This window comes from Bombina bombina, chromosome 3 (assembly GCF_027579735.1).
Source record: "Bombina bombina isolate aBomBom1 chromosome 3, aBomBom1.pri, whole genome shotgun sequence".
Classification (NCBI taxonomy): domain Eukaryota; kingdom Metazoa; phylum Chordata; class Amphibia; order Anura; family Bombinatoridae; genus Bombina; species Bombina bombina.
Genome location: NC_069501.1, coordinates 834,679,141 through 834,702,261, shown reverse-complemented (window position 1 = coordinate 834,702,261; position 23,121 = coordinate 834,679,141). Strand labels below are relative to the sequence as shown.

Sequence of the window (23,121 nt, the reverse complement as noted above, 5' to 3'; positions counted from 1 at the left end):
ACCTCCACAAGTTTACAACAAATGCACTTCGCTTTGGTAGAACTGTTATCAGGCAGCAGGGTTCCAACAGTGAATTCTGAGACAGGATCAGATTGACACATCTTGCAAATGTAAGAGAAAAAAAAAAACAAAGCAAAATTATAAATTTCCTTATATGGCAGTTTCAGGAATGGGAAAAAAAGCAAACCGCATAGCCCTCTGACATAGAAAAAAGGCAAGAGGCAAATAGGAATGGGGTCTTAAATAATGAAAATATTTGGCGCCAAGAACGACAACAGAAAAATATTTTTTGGTGCCAAAAACTTCCGGAAACGACACTCGCATCATAGATGACGCAACCTTGTGAAGGACTCGGCGTCAACTAAGACGACGGAAATGACTAATTTGTGTCAACAAACTTAACTTCGCGCCAAAAAAATCTTGAGCCAAGAATGACGCAATAACCTTTGGCATTTTGCGCCCTCGCGAGCCTAATTCTGCCCGCGAATTTAAAAGACAGTCAATTGAAAAAGAGACTATACCACAGGTAAGATACATTTTTCATAAAAAAGCATTTCGAAGATATGAAACTGACAGTCTGCAAAAGGAAATATACTGAAAACCTGAATCATGGCAAATATAAGTACAATACATGTATTTAGAACTTTATATAAATACATGAAGTGCCAAATCATAGCCGAGTGTCTTAAGTAATGAAAACATACTTAGCAAAAGACACCCATCCACATATAAGCAGATAACCATTTCAGTACTGGTTTGGCTATCAGTAGAGGTAATGGAATAAGAGTATATCGTCGATCTGAAAAGGGAGGTAGGAGATGAATCTCTACGACCGATAACAGAACCTATGAAATAGATCCCCCGTGAGGGAAAAACATTGTATTCAATAGGCGATTCTCCCTTCACATCCCTCTGACATTCACTGTACTCAGAGAAATCGGGCTTCAAAATGCTGAGAAGCGCATATCAACGTAGAAATCTTAGCACAGACTTACTTCACCACCTCCATAGGAGGCAAAGTTTGTAAAACTGAATTGTGGTTGTGAGGGGTGTATTTATAGACATTTTGAGGTTTGGGAAACTTTGCCCCTCCTGGTAGGATTGTATATCCCATACGTCACTAGCCCATGGACTCTTGCCAATTACATGAAATAAATATTTGCTTAGCTTACTGGATTTTCTTCGGATTAACTACGACCAGTGTAGCTAAAACCTTCTTAAGTAACAGACGGAGGTGCTCAAGCTTAAACCTGAAGGATACAACTTCAGTATCAGCAGTAGGAATTACACTGTCAGAGTCTGAGATTTCACCCTCAGATGCTATCAAAGTATCCTCCTCCTCCTCAGGCTTCTGGGAGGGGACATCCGAAATAGCAACAACTGCATCAGTAACCTCACCTACTGAATATCTACTTTTCCTGTTGCGCTTCCCCTGCAACATGGGAAAGGCAGATAATGCATCAGAAACCGCAGAGGACATGAGATAAGCGATGTCTTGCAACATAACTCCATGGGGAGTTAGAGAGGAAGCACAGGGCACTGCATGTGTGGGCAATACAAGTTGGGACGCTTGAGGAGAAAGCTGCTGCATATATTGAACATTGACATTAGACTCCTGAACAGCATCCTCCTTGGAAAATGTTGGCTCAGAAAAAAGGTCTATCCCTGTAATTTAATGTTCTCTCAATGCATGAGGAACAGAAAGGGATTGGTTGTTCCACATTGGCATCAAAACAACACAAAGAACAAGTGACACTTTGCAAAGCCTCTTGGTCCATTCTGACTCACAATGGATCAAATTAGCAATAATTCTCAAATTTTTAATAAAAAATAAGATTGAGAAACAAACTTTACTGTCTCTTTAAATTTTAAACTGCATCTTTTTTTACTTAAAACTGCAGAAAGCTGTATTAAGCTAAATAAATGAAAAATAAACAACTACATCTCAGCTTGTTTGCTGAGGTGCCTACCTGCCCTGCAAACACCGGAGTTAGACCCTCTTAGTAGCCAAACGATCCGGACTCCAGCAGCAGATGAGATGGCCGTTTTCTGGTCCTAGAAACGCATGCTTTGAGACAACCATGCGTTTCTAGATAACCCCTTGATTCCTGTCTCCTCCACTCTCTGAAGAAAGTGGCGCACACTGTAGATTGCCGACTTGCTTAGCTCCGCCCCTAGTGGGCGTCTCAAAATAATCTCCCGGTCGGCATATTGTTTAATATTTTAACCGCCGGGAGAAGTGAAACCACCCGTATGTACAGCCAAGCAAGACTATTCTCAGCCCGTGCCTGCATAACCTGCTTTCTTAAAGTCCTCTCCAGTATTTGTCTTTAAATAAAGTGCCCACTTTTTTTGAATGCTTCTTCCCCAGAAATAAATAAGTCAGCAATTACCTCACAAATCTGCCCGACAGCAAGGCAACTCACCAAGTTTGAGAGGTCCTCTCCCTCACGTAGACCTGTGGAAAGAAAAAAGACTATTTGCCTCATGCTTTCAAAGTTAGGGCAGCATAAATTATATGGGAGGCGCAGTGAGAATTATGTTCCACAAGTTCCCATTGCTCTAAAGCCACCACTGCCCTACTGAAGAGACTGATGTGGACTACGGCTACACCCTAGGACAAAGCAGCTCAAATCTTGTACTACTTTAAAAATAATAAACTCTTGATTGAAGAATCTTTTCTAACACCTAACTACCACTTACTTGCTCTAACGTAGGCAAAGAGAATGACTGGGGTGGGAGGGAAGGGAGGTGATATTTATCAGCTTTGCTGTGGTGCTCTTTGTCGCCTCCTGCTGGGCAGGAGTGATATTCCCAATGGACTCAGTTGACTCATCGTGTCATTAAAAAGAAATACAAATACATTATATAAATATAAAACATTTTAAGAGTCATTAACTCTCTTGCTTCTGCGATTTATGAAGACTAATTATAAATCAAGATATTTGAGCCTAAATTTGCACCATTAAGAAAATTGCATGACTGCAATGGTATTGTACATTAAATCCAGGTTTGAATATCAGCTAAGTCGACACCTTTTTAAAAACAAACCATGCTTTTCTTTATTGAATAAAAGTTGCACAGGCTTGCAGTCTGCTGTAACACAAACGTCAGGAAAAAAAAAAGAAAAAAAAAGTTTAATTTTACAGATTTTGGAGGGCATGAACATTTAAAAAATCCTTTCTGTAGAAAAGAATACAACCAAAGTTTTTCTGCATGAATGAAAAACACATGTATGGCAGAACTGTGAAAGAAAACAGAATTGTTTAACATTTGCATTGATGCGACCTGCATGTTTTATAGCTCCTATGTATCCTCTTCATTTCCAAATTCATTTATCAGTTTCATAAATGCTTTTTCTATTGTACATGATGAATTTACTTGATTGCTACTGCATGCATTTTTATGTTATAATTAGAAGGCGTAAGGTATTCAGGCATTTGTCTGAGGCAGTTAAGCCAACCAGCTGTTTAAACATGATACTGCAGCTGTAATATGGGACGCTGTCAGCATAAAACTAACATTTATAGAACAGAAAGCTTTCTTCAAGGAAAAAAAATAAAATAAAATATATATATATATATATATATATATACACACACACACACATATACACACACACATACATACACACACACAAACTTTTTGTTGAAAATGGTGGATAAAAGAAAGATTCCCCCCCATTTCATCATTACGAAGCAGCTTTAAAACATCCACAACATACATGATGCATTTAAGACTTTATTCAGCGTATCTGTGTATTTACATTGTAGGGAATGATGGCCGGATGCTTTAAGAATAATAAAAACATTTGTAAATGGACAATACTGATCTAGAGAGACTAGTTAAGTTTTTAAAAAGCTTTATCCTTACCTGTATCAGGAACATCAAGTGGAACAGCATCATGGAGACACTGAATTTATAATACAATACAAAGTTTCAACAATACTGAATTTTATGAATGCAAAAATTGTATTGCAAAAAGTCAGATCAAAAGAAACTTTGTGGGGGGAAAAAATTACACTGGGAAGGGTCAGTTAAAACCTCATCAGATCAAGCAATTTACAGAAACCTAGTCCTCTCAAGAATTAAGTTAATGAGACATAATTATGTAAAACTAATAATGATCTGATTAGGGTTTGACTTGAATTCCATTAAAGAAAATGTATAAAAAGTAAATGGGTTAAGAGCACAGCCCCTTTTAGAACATGTTGACATTTCAGACAAGGTGTTTTATATTAAAAAAAAACAAACAAAAAAAAAAACACTTCAACATGAAGCTACAATACAGTCTTGATTTGATGAAGAAAAGTTCAAAGTTGTTCTTTAATCCGGACTTTTTAATGTGAAAGATAATTTCGGTCTAGACTTCCCCTTGCCCAATATAATTTTTTGCTCCTCCTTTTGCTGCCGTTGTCTCTCTTGTTCTAATTTCATCCTTTCCTCATGAATTTTTCTTTGCTCTTCAACAATTTTTAATTGCTCCTCAGCCTGCAAGTGAAAATGGAACACACTTAATGCAATGTAATTTACTACTAACTGCGTAACATTTTTTTTTTCCATACAGCTAGTGTGACAAAATGTCTAAGTAGATTACAAAATAAACTGAAATTTCATGCAATACATTTTACAAGTTATATATAAAACTCACAAGAAAGAACCAATAAATGCATACTTCATTCCACTAATGCTCTACTATACATTTCTTACACAACAACCAATTTATTGTACTTATGGTAAGACGGTTAAAAGGCAATCTAACAACAGTGCTGTTTAGTAGACATGCATTTGGCATTCAGTTATTTTTTCTAAACGAATGCCAAATTTAGCTGCTGGTTCTATGCTGAGCTAAATTTATTCAATAGTGCAACACTCAGAGATCTATGCAATTCCAAATCTGTGTGTTGCACTATTGAATAAATCCAGGTCCAAAGAGAGCCGAACACAGCTACCTGCGGCCATTTTCGGCATCCTTTGTTAAAAAAACACAACGCAAAAAACATTATCTGTTAGTGTTGCACTGCAAACTCCCCTCTATATTGCATAATGTTACATGCTTACGATATCCTCAGAACTCTGATTACCAATACTGTACTCACACAGTTTCTGACAAAGATACAAGGTAAAAAACAGCTAGATTTCTGCAGTTTTTTGAGGAGCTTGAAAGAACATGTTTTTTCCCCCCGCACAGCAAATATAAAGAAATGAGTGCAGCAGAGGGAAAACATGGAAAGATGATATTTATCCACTCCTGTTTTTTAATAATGTCATAGCAGATGAGGATAATAGCAGCCCAGTAGTCATTGAATTCAACCTTCACACATCCTCTATATATTAAATTAACGATGACAAACATTTAAAGCCTACCCACCCATGCCATATGGTGTTGGCATAGAAGAGCTCATTAAATGTATTAAGTGAGCTTTTTATTCAAATGGCTGCACTATATTTCCTTAGCACCAGGGACCTGCCACTTGTAATATCAGGTCACAATAGTGACTGCAAACTGAAACCAAACAAAACAAAGTTTCCCCCAGTAGCCCCTAGTCATCTTCAATTATATCTACTTAATAACCAGTGAGGGTAGCTCAGAAGGCCAAGATGCTGGTCTCTTTTGTCCCCAACCTTTTATTCATGTATAAATATGCTCAACCATGCCAGATCTGCATGGCTGCCAGGATCAGTACTATCATCCAATTAAAGTGCACAAATACTGCAGCTAAACCACTGCTAATATTGATTAGGGAGCAGGTACTCTCGCTGAATAAGTGAGAAGAGTCAAGAAAAAAAAATATCCACATCAGAAAAGAACTGTTGATGTCAAATCCTGTTCTCAGGTGCTTGTAACCAATGAAAATTTAGTATTTTTGGGGATAGTAAGTGGTAAAAAGGTACTCTGTCTCTAAACACTGAAACTGTCACATTCAGATTGTATTGTCTAGCTAGCTGTAATAAGGAACACTAAAGTCAAAATAAAATGTTCATGATTCAGATAGTGCATTCAGTTTTAAACTTTCCAATTTACTTCCATTATATTAGATAATCCCCAATTACCCATTCCCCAGTTTTGCAAAACCAACACTGTTATATTAATACACTTTTTACTTCTGTGACTAACTTGTATCTAAGCATCTTCTGACCGCCCCTAATCACGACTTTTAGTTATCTGTTGACTTGCATTTTAGCCAATTAGTGCAGTGTCTGCCACTAGCGTGATCACAATGCTATCTATATGGCCTACATAAGCTTGCTCTCCCCTGCTGTGAAAAGTAAATAAAATAGAGGCGGCCTTCAAGGGCTTAGAAATTATATGTGCCTTCCTAGGTTTGCTTTCAACTAGAATACCAAGAGAACAAAGCAAAATTGTTGATAAAAGTAAATTGGAAAATTCTTTAAAATGACATGCCCTATTTGAAAAATGAAAGTTTTTTTTGGACTTGACAGTCCCTTTAACCCTTTTCCCCTGGGACTAATTGAAATCACGCGATTGTTTATGCGATCCTGTGATTTTAATGATGGGATTGGTCAGGGGGAAGTGCCTATGACGCAAGGCAGACCTTGATCCCACCCTGGAAGCGCCAATGTCTTCAGTACAGCCAAACGGCTAGGACGTTCCATGCCGTCCTAACGGCGCAAAAGCCAAGCATAGTTAGGACGGCATGGAACATCCTAACGGCAGGAAGGAGTTAAAGATGACTTATTTTGATATAGTCCAAGCATACTCCATGGAAGCTAAACTGAAAAAATAAGTATGCTTCACTGATGATTTGGCAGCATAGGTTTGAGGGAACTGTTTTACCAGATACTGATCTGCACGGTGCTGTAGCATGAACAGTTAAAGTGCCAGAAGTTAAAAACCATAGAAGTTCTCAAATTACACTAATATTGGTTCATGTGGGAGTTTAATTTGAGAAATGCCATGATTAAACATCTGAACTTAAAACACCACCACATTTCTTTTAATGCAATACTTTTGATGTACTGTAGAAAAGCAGAATGTTTACCTCCAGGTGGGCTGAACTGACATCTAGGGCTACTTTTGCATTCCACCTGGTGCTAATACCATGCTGCAAGTACCCCACAGTATGCCCATTTTTTACTGACATTCCATACAGTCTAATTGTGTGCCATACACACCACAAACATATCATGTATCAGCTTCCCTGCATACAGCCTAGGAAAAAAAAATCTATATCATAAAAATCAGTGCATGACTTTTTTCTGTAGCTTTGGCCAATTGTTTTGCTGTTTATACTGAGAGAACATTTTTCCCAACAGCTTAAAAATAACTTTTACATTTTCAGCCACTATATACAATTACAATCTATTGATTAACATAGCTACAGTTTGACGTAGCGTCTTACCAATTTAGCTTGTGCATCTGCAATTTTACGGTTATTCTCTTCAAGTATTCGCTCAAGCTCCTCACGCTTCGACCTTTCTTCTTCCTAAATGGAGGACACAATTACATGTTAGAATAGAGAAATAGTTTGTTCAACTCCTCTAATCTGAATCATTTCCTTTAAAATCTTAACAGGCAGCTCTGAAGCCACCTTTACTTTCCAAAAAAACAAAAACAAATGTGCATTCACTACAGGCCGCTTCTATCACTAATTTTGGCTGAACCCTCCCAATCCAAACAGCAACTGATTATCCCTCCCTAACTGTTCTCCTAGCAGTTTTTTTTTTTTTTTTAAATACAGTCACACATATAAACAAGGACAACTACAAAACTGGGTAGCCTTTAGGAAATAAAGAAAAACAAAAAATAGAGAGAAAGGGAATAGTATGTCTCACCAATAATGTATACCTACGTATTCTTTACCTATACTCCTTTAATCAGCATTAAAAGTTGAGTATTTACTGTCTTGTCCAGTGTCCTGCAGAGTGCTCCTCAGCTGCCATACGCGCCAGCTTCCTCTTTAAAATGATTTGTACTGTTAGCTTGGCAACACCTGCCATCAGCAGCTCAACCAATTATAAGAAACATACAAAGAAGGCTGAGCTGAGGAATGCAGATGTTTATGGTAAAAGGGAACAAAAATATGCAATTCATCATTCCTAAGGCAAACAATTCATAAGAAACATTTATTGTTAGTCAAAAGCACAACTGGCAATCCATATTGTGAGGCAATATGGGCAAATGTAAAATGTACTGATTCACAGGCGCAATCCACACCTCTGAAAATAAGAAAAAATTAAAACATATGTGAAATGTGTGTGCATATTTAGTTGCATAATGTTCTAAAGGTCTACATGTCTGCTGATATTGAGAGAAACAAAAAATACAGGATTTGTGTCAGCCTTAAATGTTTCTACCAGTGGAGGAATGCAACTTTAAAACCCACTCTACAGACCAAAATGGTCCACAGGGATGTGAATACCTACACTTTCCATGTTGTGTTTTTTAGTATTTAAAAGAAACAATAAAATCCATTCCATGGAAAGATTTTGCATGTATTAATGTGTTACCATATGTAGACTTGTAAACAGAAATAAATAAAAACTAAGTCAATGATCAGTAACAGGCTACTGAGAAAAAGCACCTCTATCATAGATAATGAAAATCTGACTAAAGAAAGAAGTCCATTTGTGCTATACAGAAATAAAAGATGTCCCTTAAAGGGACAGTATACTGGAAAATCCCTTAAAGGGACACTGAACCCAAATTTTTTCTTTCGTGATTCAGATAGAGCATGAAATTTTAAACAACTTTCTAATTTACTCCTATTATCAAATTTTCTTCATTATCTTGGTATCTTTATTTCAAATGCAAGAATGTAAGTTTAGATGCCAGCCCATTTTTGGTGAACAACCTGGGTTGTTCTTGCTAATTGGTGGATAAATTCATCCACCAATAAAAAAAAGTGCTGTCCAGAGTACTGAACCAAAAAAAGAAGTTTAGATGCCTTCTTTTCCAAATAAAGATAGCAAGAGAAGAAAATGTGATAATAGGAGTAAATTAGAAAGTTGCTTAAAATTGCATGCTCTATCTGAATCACAAAAGAAAAATGTTGGGTTCAGTGTCCCTTTAATGTATTTCCAATGACTTATACCAGCTGCAGAGTATAAAATGCAAGAGAGATTGCATTTTCAAGTTTCTTTTTGTGTATATACAACAGCTAGCTAGTTTTGTGATATGAAATTGCAGCCTATTATAATGGGTTGAGCTTGCAGGTAAAATCAGGTCTCATGTTATCAATTTGTGTACACACACTTGCTTCTTATCTTATATTTGTCTGTAAACCAAAGCTCAATACTTCAAGAGAACAATGGAAAATTATTGTATTAGTGATCTCTTCTATACCCCACTGGGAGTGTAATTTCTTCTGCTGGCTTTGTTTACACAGCCTGTCAATTGCCTGGACTTAAGTATAGAAACTTTCAGTATAGGTTGGGATACCACATGCTTAATCAGCTATTTTAATTGCCAAAATAAGGGCAAACGGGCTTCTTGTCAACAATGTAATACACTCCAGCAAGTAAAATAGATAATTGGGAACAAATTTAAGTGGAGAAATGTTTTGGGTAAACTGTCTCTTTAAGAGTTTCTACTAAAATAGGTCTTATTTTATGTGAGCTCAACGTGACAAGTTGTAATGAGAAATGCATTCCAAAAACAATTAAGAAGTATCCACTTCATATTGTAAGATAGTGTATTAAAGGGACAGAAAAATCAATTAAACTTTCAGGATTTAGATTGAACATGAAAAAATACTTTCATTTTCAAATTTTGTTTAATCTTTTATATGCATGCTTTCTGAAGCACCAACATCTACTGAGCATGTAAAAGAGTGTATACATATACTAGTCTGTATTTGGGTGATGGCTGTCAAATGATACAGGGGGGCAGGAAATGGGAGAAGATTTCAAAATATGTCAGGAAAAATAAATTACTGGTCATTTGAACTTCAGTCTTGCGCATTTGTTGATTATGCAATTCTACTATACTCAATGGTCCTTAAAATGGCATTTCTATATTAAAGCGATGTTAAATCCTAGATTGGCTCCAGCTGGCACGCACTGCTATTTGCTAAGAGGTGGAAGCGTTCTTTCGTGTGCTGCCTGAGGAGCTCAGTGCAGCGAATGCTTCAAACAAATAAAGGAACATTCAGCATGAAGTATTTTATACTTCATGACTGAAAGTCCCCTTTATTAGTGCCAATGGTAAATCCTAACATTTCACAAACGCTATGATTTACCATCACTTTATGCACCTTTCAGGAAAATAAAGCACAGGTAGTAAATGACAAGCAATGTTTAAAACCTTGGAATGTGAAGAATTATTTTTTAAGATATACTTGCAAAATCATTAATAAGGAGTATTTTCTTTACATCTATTGCTAATGTGTAAAATAAAAACCTGCTGAGAGATTCAAATTAATCTTGAAAAAAGTGACATATTTTAAAGTCACAGTAATTTACAAAATATTTTCAGTAGCCAATTACGGTTTCATAGTGTTATTTTGTTCCACCTGAAGAAAAGCAATATTTTGTATTTAGATGAAGTCTTCGAGGTCTCTAGAGAAGAAAAGGATGTTATAACTTTATTTTATAAATATGATTAAGGCAAAAGTTAAGACGAAAAAAAGTTATTCTGGGGACATAACACCCATATGTGTTAGTGCTTACTTTTTAAAAGAAAAGCCTGGAGTTTTCAAAATATGCATTTTCATCTAGCTAAATATTTACTGTAGTAGTTTGTAGGTCAAGTCTAAGAAAGTCATGATGTATTAGCCATCACTGCTGCAGTACGGAAAAAAATAAATACAATTAAAAAATAAAGATGTAAAGAAGGGTAAAATGCTGATAAAACCACAGCCATGGCAAAAGTTTCTTACACAAACTATTATAAGCTTTGATGGGACAAGAGAGGAATGAAGCTCATTGCAAATCAATGGGCTTCAGTCCTAATTAGCAGCAATCCAATAAAGTATAATGTAAATTCTGTTTTATAAATATTTATTTTTATAAGAAAATAGATTTTGAAACCCAAATGGCAAAAAACATCTATCAGCGAGAAAGGAAAACACTGACACTATAAAAAGAGTAAAAGCAAGGAAATCAAGAAAGTTTTGCCATGGACTGTCACTACTTTCCAAACGACCAAGCGTTACCTCTCTGGCTTTTTGTGCAGCTAGTTCAGCCTGCCTCTGTCGCTCGAGTTCTTCGAGCAACTGCTTTTCCATGATGCGTTTAGCTTCCTCAACCCTGCGGAGAACTTCTCTCTCTATTTCATCTTTTCTTTTCTCCAACTCTTCTTCCACACGCTTGGCAACCAATTCTTCTACACGACGTGCTGTCTCCTCTTCAATCAGCTTTTCTTCAATTTCTTGCTGCCTACTGAATAAAAAGCAAAAATAAAGTTTTGTTCTGAGTGTAGTGTAGTGCTTGACAAATATGTTCAAAATCTAGGAGCCAGCTATTTTTCAGCTCTTCAAATAATTCACACATACTATATCACATACATTCACAACCTTTTTAATGGGTGCACCACCCAGCTAAAATTTTAGCCAACATTAAAGGGGATACTAAACCCAAAATCAGAACATGCAATTTTAAGCAACTCTCTAATTTACTCCTATCAACACCTGTGTTGCTAAATGTACCCATGGTGCTGAAACAAAAATGGGCCGGTTACTAAGCTTAGAATCCTCCTTTTCAAATAAAGATAGCTAGCAAGAGAACAAAGAAAAAAATGGTAAGATTAGATAAGAAAGTAGCTTAAAATGGCATGATCTATCTGAATCATGAAAGAAAGATTTGGGTTTAGTATCCCTTTAAGCTAAAATGTGCAATCAATGTTTACTGCTCAAATTATCATTAAAAAATGTAAGTTAAATTATGCAATAAATCTGATTTGTAGAGCAGAAAATGTTATACTAGGACGTATTACATTGCTCCCACCTGGCTGGAAAACTTTTCTGTGAAAAAAAATATCCCTATGATTTACTAGTCAGGGGTTAAAAGATACTAGCCCAGAGGGAAAAAGTTACTAGTCCACTCAATGTTAATAGAAATTTGAAGTTTTTCCTATGTCATCCGCTGCAATGTCTAAGTCGTCAAGGACCACTGGGAGATTTCAATACGCGTGTGTGTATATATGTAAATTTAAAACTACAGCTGGTATAAAGGAGTGATGGGCAACACAGCTAGGAGGAAAAAAATACATATATCATTTTTGAATGCATTTGTTAAAGTTATTCTAACTGCAAATTTCCATCTGTGAAGGTTGAGGTCACTAATCTAAAAGCAATCTACTATCAGTTCCCAGTGTTTACATTTTTTTAATGGGACTATATTTGTTATTCCCATGTCCATTGAAGTATTTTATCCTGTGGTCTCCATGAAAAAAGGGGAACATTTTACGCCCTAATATGTCTAAATCCTGATTTCTCAACAGCCGGGACAAAGCCCAGTACTGGCCTTCACAGCCCTACTGGTGGGCCACTGGGCCCTGGACATGCCCGGCTAACATTTACCAGGCAATGAGTTCATTTGGGTTCAGAACCACTGGTCTAAATCAATGTGGCCAAGTTTACAGTTTTCATAGAAATGTACATTGAATGCAAATTAAAACCTTGTAAGTAATGTCTGTTATAACTATAGCAAATAACGGACAATTCCCATGCTTGTTGTTAGGAAGCTTGATTTGAAAGCTAGGCGTTTTCCTCATTTAAAAAAGTAGAAGTCCACCATAGCATTAGCATATGGTGTACCATTAGAATATTGCAGCACTTTATTGTTTATGCAGTTAAAAGGATGCCCTTTATTTGCCGTCAAGCATGGTTCCCCTGAGCGTTTACATGCCAACTCGGTCATGTTCGGTACTTACTCAGATGTGGCAATTCAGCAACATATTGCTGCATTCTTCCTCCACCGTGTCCCCATGCATTATGACAAAGCATGGATAAAGAGACTTTATAGGCACATTATAAAAATAGGTTCATGAAAACACAGAGGTATTGCTATACTGGCACTGAAGCACAGATTACAAGCTGCTGAAACCCAGAATTTATGACAATCTTTGCAGTTCCGGCATTTCCATGCAGCGACACACCGCCTGGCACTCAAAAGGTGTGCATCGATCCAGTGTTTTGTTTGCACGCATCTATAGACACAGCAAGAATCAGACAATATGTGTGCGCATTGATCCTGTGCTTTGCTGCACACATCTATAAAAACAGCAAGGATCTGACAATATATAAGTGTGCACATTGATCCTGTGCTTCGCTGAACATAGCTATAGACACTGCAAGAACCCGGCAATTAAAGGGTGAACACAGAATGAACACTACAGAATAACCAGATGATGCACAGGATCAATGTGCACCCTTTGGTTTCCGGCACCCTACGGTGTCTAACAACTTGCAGCATTGCACAGGAGCAATGCGCAACCTTTAATTGCTGGTTCCTTTGGTGGTAATGGCTACATGGAAACTTGATAGTGCAAAGAATCATCTTATACCATATAATTTCTGGGTTTCAGCAGCAAGTAATCTGTGGTTTAGTTCGTGCATAGCTATGCTATTGCACAGTTAAACATAGTTGTGATCAGACATACTTCCTGTATACCCACCCTGATCTGAAGGCATAGCATGCTGGGAAATGTAGTTTTTTTTTTTTTTTTTTACACTAGTGGCAGAGTAGATGGCTAGGCTTACTAATGCATTGCAGCTAAACAGAACAGGTCAGAACTGAAAAGGGCAGTATAGTGGTAATCCAGGGCCGGTAAACCCAGGCGCCAGGTACAATATTTAAAGGTGCCATCAGTGCCAAACTAGCACTGGAGTAGTAGGTGGCACTCCAAAGTCTACATGGGAGTGCAGGTGATGCCACCACAAATGTGCGTGGTGACAGAAAGATAAGAACCAAGTAGTAACAGATAGCACAGGAAGTTGTTCAAACTTCAGCCAGCAGCCATGGCTTTAAAGGACCAGTCAACACATTAGATTTGCATAATCAACAAATGCAAGATAACAAGACAATGTAAGAGCACTTAGTCTGAACTTCAAATGAGTAGTAGATTTTTTTATAACAAATTTCAAAGTTATGTATATTTCCACTCCCCTTGTACCATGTGATAGCAATCAGCCAATCACAAATGCATATACGTATAGTCTGAATTCTTGCACATGCTCAGTAGGATCTGGTGACTCAAAAATTGTGAATATAAAAGACTGCACATTTTTTTAATGGAAGTAAATTGGAAAGTTGTTTAAAATTACATGCTGTATCTGAATAATGAAAATTTTAATTAACCTGAGTGTCCCTTTAAGAGAATTGAAGTGTCTGACTTCTGCTCTGGACAGCTCGGCATTGCATTCTGTTTTAAAGGGACATTATACACTAGATTTTTCTTTGCATAAAGGTTTTTGTAGATGATCCATTTATATAGCCCAGTTTTGTTTTCTAAATGGATAGTTTTGCTTATTATTAAATAACATTGCTCTGATTTTCAGACTCCTAACCAAGCCCCAAAGTTTCAGGAGAATACTGATGTATACCTATAAAGTGTATTTTCATATGCAAAGTGTGGGGGAGGGGGAGTGTGCTATTTCCCACTTGCAGTGGGTGTTCCAGTAACTTGCTAAACTGGAAGCTTCCAAGTAAGTTTTTAAACTGGATTTTTATATCAGTATCTGTGCATATTATTCTTTTCAGTAGTGTCTATTACATGCAGTTATACTAAAATTGGTGTATACTGTCTCTTTAAGGATCTAGTGCACTTAAAGGGACAGTCAACCCAAAAATTACTTTAACTTATTTAGATTAGTTAACTAACTATCTTTACAGTAAACTGTAGCCAAATTTCCATCTAAATAAAGTTTGGCAGAAAATAAACTTACTAGATCTCATCTGGCAGTTTGGAAATGGCCGCCTGACCCCTCCTTCTCCGACGTCTCCCAAAAGCTTGCACTAGTACAGGATCCTTTTCTCGAGTCTAGTAGACTCGTCCCTGCGCGCTCCTGCAATTTCAGCTAACAGCTGTTCATACCCGGCCGGCACTCACTGCCTCTCATCCATGCTGTGTGTTACAGAGACTGAGAGGCAGTGAGTGCCGGGCAGGCAGCGATATGATGGTCTGAGATAATCTTGTAACCAGAATATTACGTTATTGATCTAACTACTTCTGCCCAGGAACAGTCTCTTCTTCAAAATCACTTTATTTCTTGTTGCATATTGTATATATTGGTGTCATTATTATCGTACTCTATTCCTGATATAATGTGTATACATTTACTGATTGTAAATACTAGTGCTACGGGTTGGTGCTTGTTTGATACATTTTGGTAAGTAGACAATTATTTGATCTTGCAATTAACAATTGCTAATATCGATAGTAAACAATATCCCCATTCTTGTATTTAGTAGTTTGCAAATACTTGTCCTGCAGGGTAGCGCTTTGTACTATTGGACAATTAACCTACTAGTATAGAGAATAATGGATTGTACAATCTATATAGCAGAGTGTCATTCGATGTTGAAAGCTTGCATATACCTGCTGTGTTAAATGTAATTGCGCTCCACCGTTCACTTACTTTACATTATAAGATAACTTGTGTATGTTTAAAATACAGTTTATTCAAACATGGTGATTCAATATTACGTAGGAGATATATATTTAACTATTCACATTCATGTCATTACCGGTATTTGGTATTGTTACCACATATTAATCTAAGTGGTTGGATCCTTCTATACCCTCCTATGTAACACTCCAAACCGGAGGTTCTGTGATAGATACAACTGTTAACGCTTCACTAAATCAGTGGTTCCACCCCAATGCAAGGAGACTGATTCTCTAATATATCGAATCTTGTAACCAGAATATTACGTTATTATGGGACCCCATCGTTGTTGTATTTTTAACCAGGGGGTTGAACCACTGATTTAGTGAAGCGTTAACAGTTTTATCAATCGCAGAACCTCCGGTTTGGAGTGTTACATAGAAGGAGGGTATAGAAGGATCCAACCACTTAGATTAATATGTGGTAACAATACCAAATACCGGTAATGACATGAATGTGAATAGTTAAATATATATCTCCTACATAATATTGAATCACCATGTTTGAATAAACTGTATTTTAAACATACACAAGTTATCTTATAATGTAAAGTAAGTGAACGGTGGAGCGCAATTACATTTAACACAGCAGGTATATGCAAGCTTTCAACATCGAATGACACTCTGCTATATAGATTGTACAATCCATTATTCTCTATACTAGTAGGTTAATTGTCCAATAGTACAAAGCGCTACCCTGCAGGACAAGTATTTGCAAACTACTAAATACAAGAATGTGGATATTGTTTACTATCGATATTAGCAATTGTTAATTGCAAGATCAAATAATTGTCTACTTACCAAAATGTATCAAACAAGCGCCAACCCGTAGCACTAGTATTTACAATCAGTAAATGTATACACATTATATCAGGAATAGAGTATGATAATAATGACACCAATATATACAATATGCAACAAGAAATAAAGTGATTTTGAAGAAGAGACTGTTCCTGGGCAGAAGTAGTTAGATCAATAACGTAATATTCTGGTTACAAGATTATCTCAGACCATCATATCACTGCCTGCCCGGCACTCACTGCCTCTCAGTCTCTGTAACACACAGCATGGACGAGAGGCAGTGAGTGCCGGCCGGGTATGAACAGCTGTTAGCTGAAATTGCAGGAGCGCGCAGGGACGAGACTACTAGACTCGAGAAAAGGACCCTGTACTAGTGCAAGCTTTTGGGAGACGTCAGAGAAGGAGGGGTCAGACGGCCATTTCCAAACTGCCAGATGAGATCTAGTAAGTTTATTTTCTGCCAAACTTTATTTAGATGGAAATTTGGCTACAGTTTACTGTAAAGATAGTTAGTTAGTTAACTAATCTAAATAAGTTAAAGTAATTTTTGGGTTGACTGTCCCTTTAAGTTCAGTTCTCTCTGCTACTGCTTTTTTCCCTGTGATCTCAGTTGTAAAGCAGATGAAAAGAACCAGCCTATTTTTTTAATATTTAAAACACCTTATTTGAATTTACAAGCATTTAACCCCTTAGCTGCACAAGGGGACTTTTTTAAGCACTTTAAAGGGACACTCAAGTCAAAATAAACTTATGATTAACAAAGACTGCCCCCTTATTTCAGTTCTTTTGACAAACATGCATTTTAGCCAATCAGGGCTGACTCCTAGGTAACTCCATGGGAGTAAGCACAATGGTATATTTATGGAACACATGAACTAGTGCAATCTAGCTGCCAAAAAAAACAAACAAAAAAACCCTGTCAAAATGCAATGAGATAAGAGGCGGCCTCCAAGGGCTTCGAAATTAGCATATGAGTCTACTTAGGTTTAGCTTTCAACAAAGTACCAATAGAAAAAAAGCAAATTGGAAAGTGGTTTAAAATGATATGCCCTAACAATCATAAAAAACAAACAAATTTTGACTAGCTATCCCTTTAACCACACTTGCTAAAAAGCAGTGGCCCTGACCACATTGGGTATAACTATCCACTTGTCTCAGTAGGATAGAATTGAAAAATTAAATGTGCTTAGAGTTTAAAGTTACGGTCTACTCTAGAATTTTTATTGTTTAAAAAGACAGATAATCCCTTTATTACCTATTCCCCAGTTATGTCCAGCCAACATGGTTATATTAATATACTTTTTACCCCTGACTACATTATATATAAGCTTCTTTGGACAGCCCCCTTATCAGATGACTTATCTATTGACTTGCATTTTAGCCAATTAGTGCAGTGTCAGCCACAACTCCACAGGAGAGAGCACAATGTTATCTATATGGCTTTCGTAAATTAGCAGTCTTGTGAAAAGCTAATAAAAAAAGCATGTGATACAAGGCTGTCTGTAGTGGCTTGGAAACAGGCAGAAATTTAGAGATATTATAAAGTATATTAATATAACAATGTTGGTTGTGCAAAGCTGGGGAATGGTTAGTAAAGGCGTTATCTATCTTTTTAAACAACAATAACAACTTTAGGGTAGACTAAAGTTATTAAAGGTGTGCGAGAATATATATATATATATATATATATATATATATATATATATATATATATACACACATATATATACATACATACACACAGAGTCATGTGAAAAAAGTACACCATCTTTGATTTCTATGGTTTTATGCATCAGGACAATCATCTGGTTCTTAGTAGTTCTTAACTCCTTAAGGGCCAGCGCCGTACCCTGTACGTCGCTGCAGTCCTGGGCTTCTCTGCCGCAATCTCACTAAAACTAGCGAGATCATGCTACTTCTGCATGCCCCACGAGTGGGGCACTGCAGAAAGAGATTTGCAGAGTTATCCACAAATGCATTTCAGTTTTGGTTAGACACATTGAAACTACCGTATTTTAATTTTGAAGAGAGCAATTAAAATAGTGTATTAGCAAAGCTTGCACCTAGTAAAAGATATGACCGTTTCTGTGAATGCTTTTGCTGTGTAAGTTGCTCATGTACACATCCCTGATATATCTGCCTGCTCAAACTACAGGTGTGTCAGTAATAACTCAATTTGCATGATTACTGATATATACACACACACCCCACAGTCAGCAAAGCATTTGAACATAAGGGCATATATGCATTTGCTCCTTCCACTGTAAAATATCTAACAGAAGCAAACTTTGCAAATACAAGTGTATTGGTAAATTACTATTCAAAATTAAGATATGCAAGAGCAATTTTTTTTTTATTCTTATGCTCCTTTAAAAAAGGTAGTCTAGTCAAAATTAAAAACCATGATTTAAATAGGGCATGGAATTTTAAAAATCTTTCCAATTTACTTTTATCATCAAATTTTTGTTCTCTTTGTATTTGTTAAAAGATAAACCTAGGTAGGATCATATGCAAATTTCTAAGCCCTTGAACCAGCCTCTTATATCAGTGCATTTTGACAGTGCTAATTATGTACCATTTGGATAGCATTGTGCTCACTCACGTGGAGTTATTTATGAGTCAAAACAACTGCGATAAGTGGGCAAGAGTCTGCAGAGGGTTAAATACAAGGTAAAAACGTGTATAAATAGAACAGTCTTGGTTATGCAAAACTGGGGAAGGAGTAATAATAAAAGGTTTACCTATCTTTTTAGTACTTTTTTCCTATCTGCAAAGCAAACGTGTTAACAGATTTAGAACATAGAGAAATAGATACAATACATGCAGAACAAGTTGGGGTTAAACTTTTAGCAGACAGTGTTCCTACTGCTTGGCAAGGCTTGATATCAATATACATATGTAAAAATGTCAATCGAATGCACTGGATTATAGCAGGTATAAACCTATTAGATGACTCTCTTGGATGCTAATACTTTATATTTGGCAAACATATTTCCCTTTTCTTCTATAGATTAAAATCCAATTAGATATATACACGCACACATACTAACATGTACGTTTAGACTAATCTTGCTATCACTCTTTGTCCCACCCTTAACACACACTATGCCTCTGATACTAGGCCTCACAGAAGCCCCCACCCGATCCATAGTGCAGCAGGCCCAAGCCACTCACATCCGCCGCTGCCTCTCATACTCCGCTTTTTTCTCCTCTTCCTCCCGCTTTTGCTTTTCATCCAAGCTGCTTCTCTTGCTCACCGTCCTTCCAAAAATGTCTATACGCTCTGGAGGGGTTATTGGCCTCTCTCTTTCCCTGCGGGACGTGGTGTTTGAGCGGGATCTGGACCGGGACTCCCGGCGCCGATTTCTCTTGCTCTCTCTGGATTTAGAGCGTTTCCTCACGCGTTCCTTTTCCCGAGAGCGGCTCCTCTTTTTGTTGTGTTTGCCACTCTTTACGTGTTTCGAGCGGGATGAACTGCGACTTCGTGACCGACCCATAGATTTAATGTTTTTTTTAATTTTAATACTTAAGCTAAACAGCTATTGGCTACGATACTACTTTTTCTCTCCCTTCTGAATCTTTGTGATAACTATGCACTGTCTTTAAAATAACCACAAAAAAAGAATATACAGCAAAAGCATAGGATATGGACAAGATGGCGGTAAATGCAACCCTGCGACACAGAAAGCTGTAGATCCACAATGCCGTGCGGCAGCGGGTACGCATGCGTCGTAGAGTAACAAAGATCTCGCGATCACTCAAAACTGCGCTGTAGAGTATTTCCCAATTCCCACAATGCCACGCGCCTTTCCGAAGATGATTTTTTTTCAGAAGACCAATTATGTGACTGGTACCAAGTGGTGTCTGTCTAACTGCCTAATAAACTTGTGTTTGTTAAAGTTGTGTTGTATTTACAAAAATACATTTAAATGTCACGTTATTGATATTACGGAATCTAGTACGTACTTAGCTACTGCAGTATAATAAATACCCATCATTTATGTGCTCTTGCGTATACATAAGTGTAAAAATAAATGTTTCCATGGGAACAGATTGCTTGGTGGACATGAACAAACGCATATTGTATACATATAGCTCATATATAGGGCTAGATTATGAATGGTGTGCCCAAGCAATATAGGGTTTTATTGTGGTTGTTTACATGTTTTGGAAGTATTGCTCATATTACAAGTTGAAAGTAAACGCGTTGGAGCACAATTGAATTTAACCCTGGATTTCTTTTGTCCCTGGAAATGTCCCTGAAAATCTCCTTTTCACACTTTTTTTTGTTTGTATATATATATATCATAGTTGCCAACATTTCAAAATAAATTCCAGGGACACTTTGCAGCAGAGCAAGCAAGCGGGTTACTGGAGTATTGACGACCTACTGTTCAACTGCTCCGCCCACTTATTTCTGCACTCAAAACACACCCATTTGAAAGTAATAGTATAATAGAGACTTATACATAGTTTATTATACAGATTACAGCACCAAGTTCTTACACCTACCCAGTCTCTGGAACACATTCTGGGCATATGGTTATATATACAACACAGCATCAAAATTAGAAAGAATCAATAATAATAACAATATTCCATTAGGAATGAATAATATTTAAATAATACACTATATCTATTTATCATCTATCTATCTGTATATATGTATGTGTGTGTATATATATATATAGAAGCAACAAATGTTGTGTAAAAGAGATTTTCAGGGACATTTTCAGGGACAAAAAAAATCCAGGGACATACAACAAAATCCAGGGACTGTCCCTGGAAATTAGGGACTGTTGGCAACTATGATATATATATATATATATATACACATACACATATACAGATAGAAAGATGATAAATAGATATAGTGTATTATTTAAATATTATTCATTCCTAATGAAATATTGTTATTATTATTGAATGGGTTCACATATTATTTGTCTTTTTAATTTTGATGCTGTGTTGTAAAAATAACCATATGCCCAGAATGTGTTCCAGAGACTGGGTAGGTGTAATAGCTTGGTGCTGTAATCTGTATAATAAACTATGGATAAGTCTAAATTGTCACTTATAAAACATTCATAATAGCCAGTAATAACACTTTGTATCCTGCAAGGGCAAATGCTTTTCACATCTAAAAATTGTGTGCTTTGGTTAATACTTATAGTAGCTTTGCAACTCCTCGCAGTCCAGAAAGCAGACCAATATATATAGTGTCCTATAGAGTCCCAGATTATAAGGATAAGAAAGTCCTGAGTAAATGTGACCCAAAAAGTGGTACTCATATAATCATGTGCAAATGTTCCTGTTCCCCGGTGCTCCTATTGCAGACGTCAATGTATAACAAACAGAGGCAAGGTACACAAACTAAACAGTCCCCACAAAGGCACGTATCACTCACCAGCTGCCGTGCTTTACCGGGTACCGACCCGTCCACCATCCGCGGAATAAGCTTCTTCCCCGGCAGCCTGGGTGTTTCCAAATCTTGAGCGCGTTTCACCGGGCACCAGCCCGTCCACCATTTGCGGAACAAACGCAGTCTCTAACCACCTGACCGTGCCTGGATCTTGGGTGTGTCTCAATCCTTCTCACGGATTGGTCCTTGTAGGAAGCCGAGCCTCTGATGCGATTCCTCTGATCTGGAGAAAGTTTGCACAGCAGATACCGCAACCCAGTGCGGCTGTCTATCTCCGCTGTTGTATGCAAAAACGTGATCGTGAACTGCACCGGGTATAAGGGATCCTCCACCTTTGGGCAAAAAAACACTAAGTCTTTGAATCGGCTATGCCCCTGGTCTGCTATTCCCACAAGCAATGCAGCATAGGTGCCTAGCAGTGGCAAAAGAGAGTCCAAAAAGAGAGAAAAAATTCGCCAGGCACCTCAAAATTTAAAAATTAAACCTTTATTGAACCAAAGTTAAAACATGGAGAGAGAGGGGATAAAACACCCCTAAAGTTGTACAGACTGACTATGATTACGGCGTTTTGTGCCGAAACATGTCAGTCTGTACAACTTTAGGGGTGTTTTATCCCCTCTCTCTCCATGTTTTAACTTTGGTTCAATAAAGGTTTAATTTTTAAATTTTGAGGTGCCTGGCAAATTTTTTCTCTCTTTTTGGAAACTTGTGAAGGATACACACATATATAGTGATAATACATTGAACAAATGATTGCAAACCTGTGTAACACTCATTAGCGCCAAAATTTTGTGGTGAAGCGCAAACCATGCGTTCCATTGTCTTACAAACCAGTTGTAGACTAACCTATTCACACTTCCGTTATATACAAAATCCAACCTCTATTACTATTAATATATTCTATTTATTCTAGGATCTATACCAATCCCTGTTTAGGATATATGTATGTTTTTTTTATATGTATATATTTATATATCCTAAACAGGGATTGGTATAGATCCTAGGATAAATGGAATATATTAATAGTAATAGAGGTTAATTTTGTATATACCGGAAGTGTGAATAGGTTAGTCTACATCCGGTTTGTAAGACTGGAACGCATGGTTTGAGGTTCACCGCAATATTTTGGGGCTAATGAGTGTTACACAGGTTTGCAATAATTTGTTTACTGTATTATCACTATATATGTGTGTATCCTTCACAAGTTTGTCATGCTGATGAAGGGGAGTTTTTCCTCGAAAACGTTACAATAAAATTGTTATTTTTTTCACTTAAAAAGACATGTGAGTGCATTTGTTTGGAGGACTATTGATTACATTTATGCACC

At 37.0% G+C, this 23,121-nt stretch overlaps 1 protein-coding gene across 2 annotated transcripts; it reads right to left on the bottom strand.

Moving 5' to 3' along the window:
- Positions 1–3,725: 3,725 nt before the first annotated feature.
- ARGLU1 (arginine and glutamate rich 1) lies at positions 3,726–20,080 on the bottom strand. Of its 2 annotated transcripts, none has more exons than XM_053707792.1 (4): positions 19,547–20,080; positions 11,118–11,340; positions 7,365–7,448; positions 3,726–4,491 (listed from the first exon to the last, which is right to left on the bottom strand). In XM_053707792.1, exons 1-4 carry the CDS (start codon positions 19,867–19,869, stop codon positions 4,327–4,329), a joined length of 795 nt encoding a protein of 264 aa, XP_053563767.1. In that variant the 5' UTR covers positions 19,870–20,080; the 3' UTR covers positions 3,726–4,326. The 2 variants fall into 2 exon arrangements, with proteins under 2 accessions (XP_053563767.1, XP_053563766.1); XM_053707791.1 differs by having other exon boundaries at positions 11,118–11,343; positions 19,547–20,079.
- Between the last annotated feature and the right edge of the window lie 3,041 nt (positions 20,081–23,121).

Bases quoted from the DNA above. Each gene is read 5' to 3' on its own strand.
- ARGLU1 (XM_053707791.1), bottom strand. From the start codon at position 19,869: ATGGGTCGGTCACGAAGTCGCAGTTCATCCCGCTCGAAACACGTAAAG. The intron at 11,344-19,546 runs GTGAGTGGCTTG...CTTTTTATTCAG, and splicing joins TATGAGAGGCAGCGGCGGAT to TAGGCAGCAAGAAATTGAAG. The intron at 7,449-11,117 runs GTAACGCTTGGT...TCCTCCATTTAG, and splicing joins CTGCACAAAAAGCCAGAGAG to GAAGAAGAAAGGTCGAAGCG.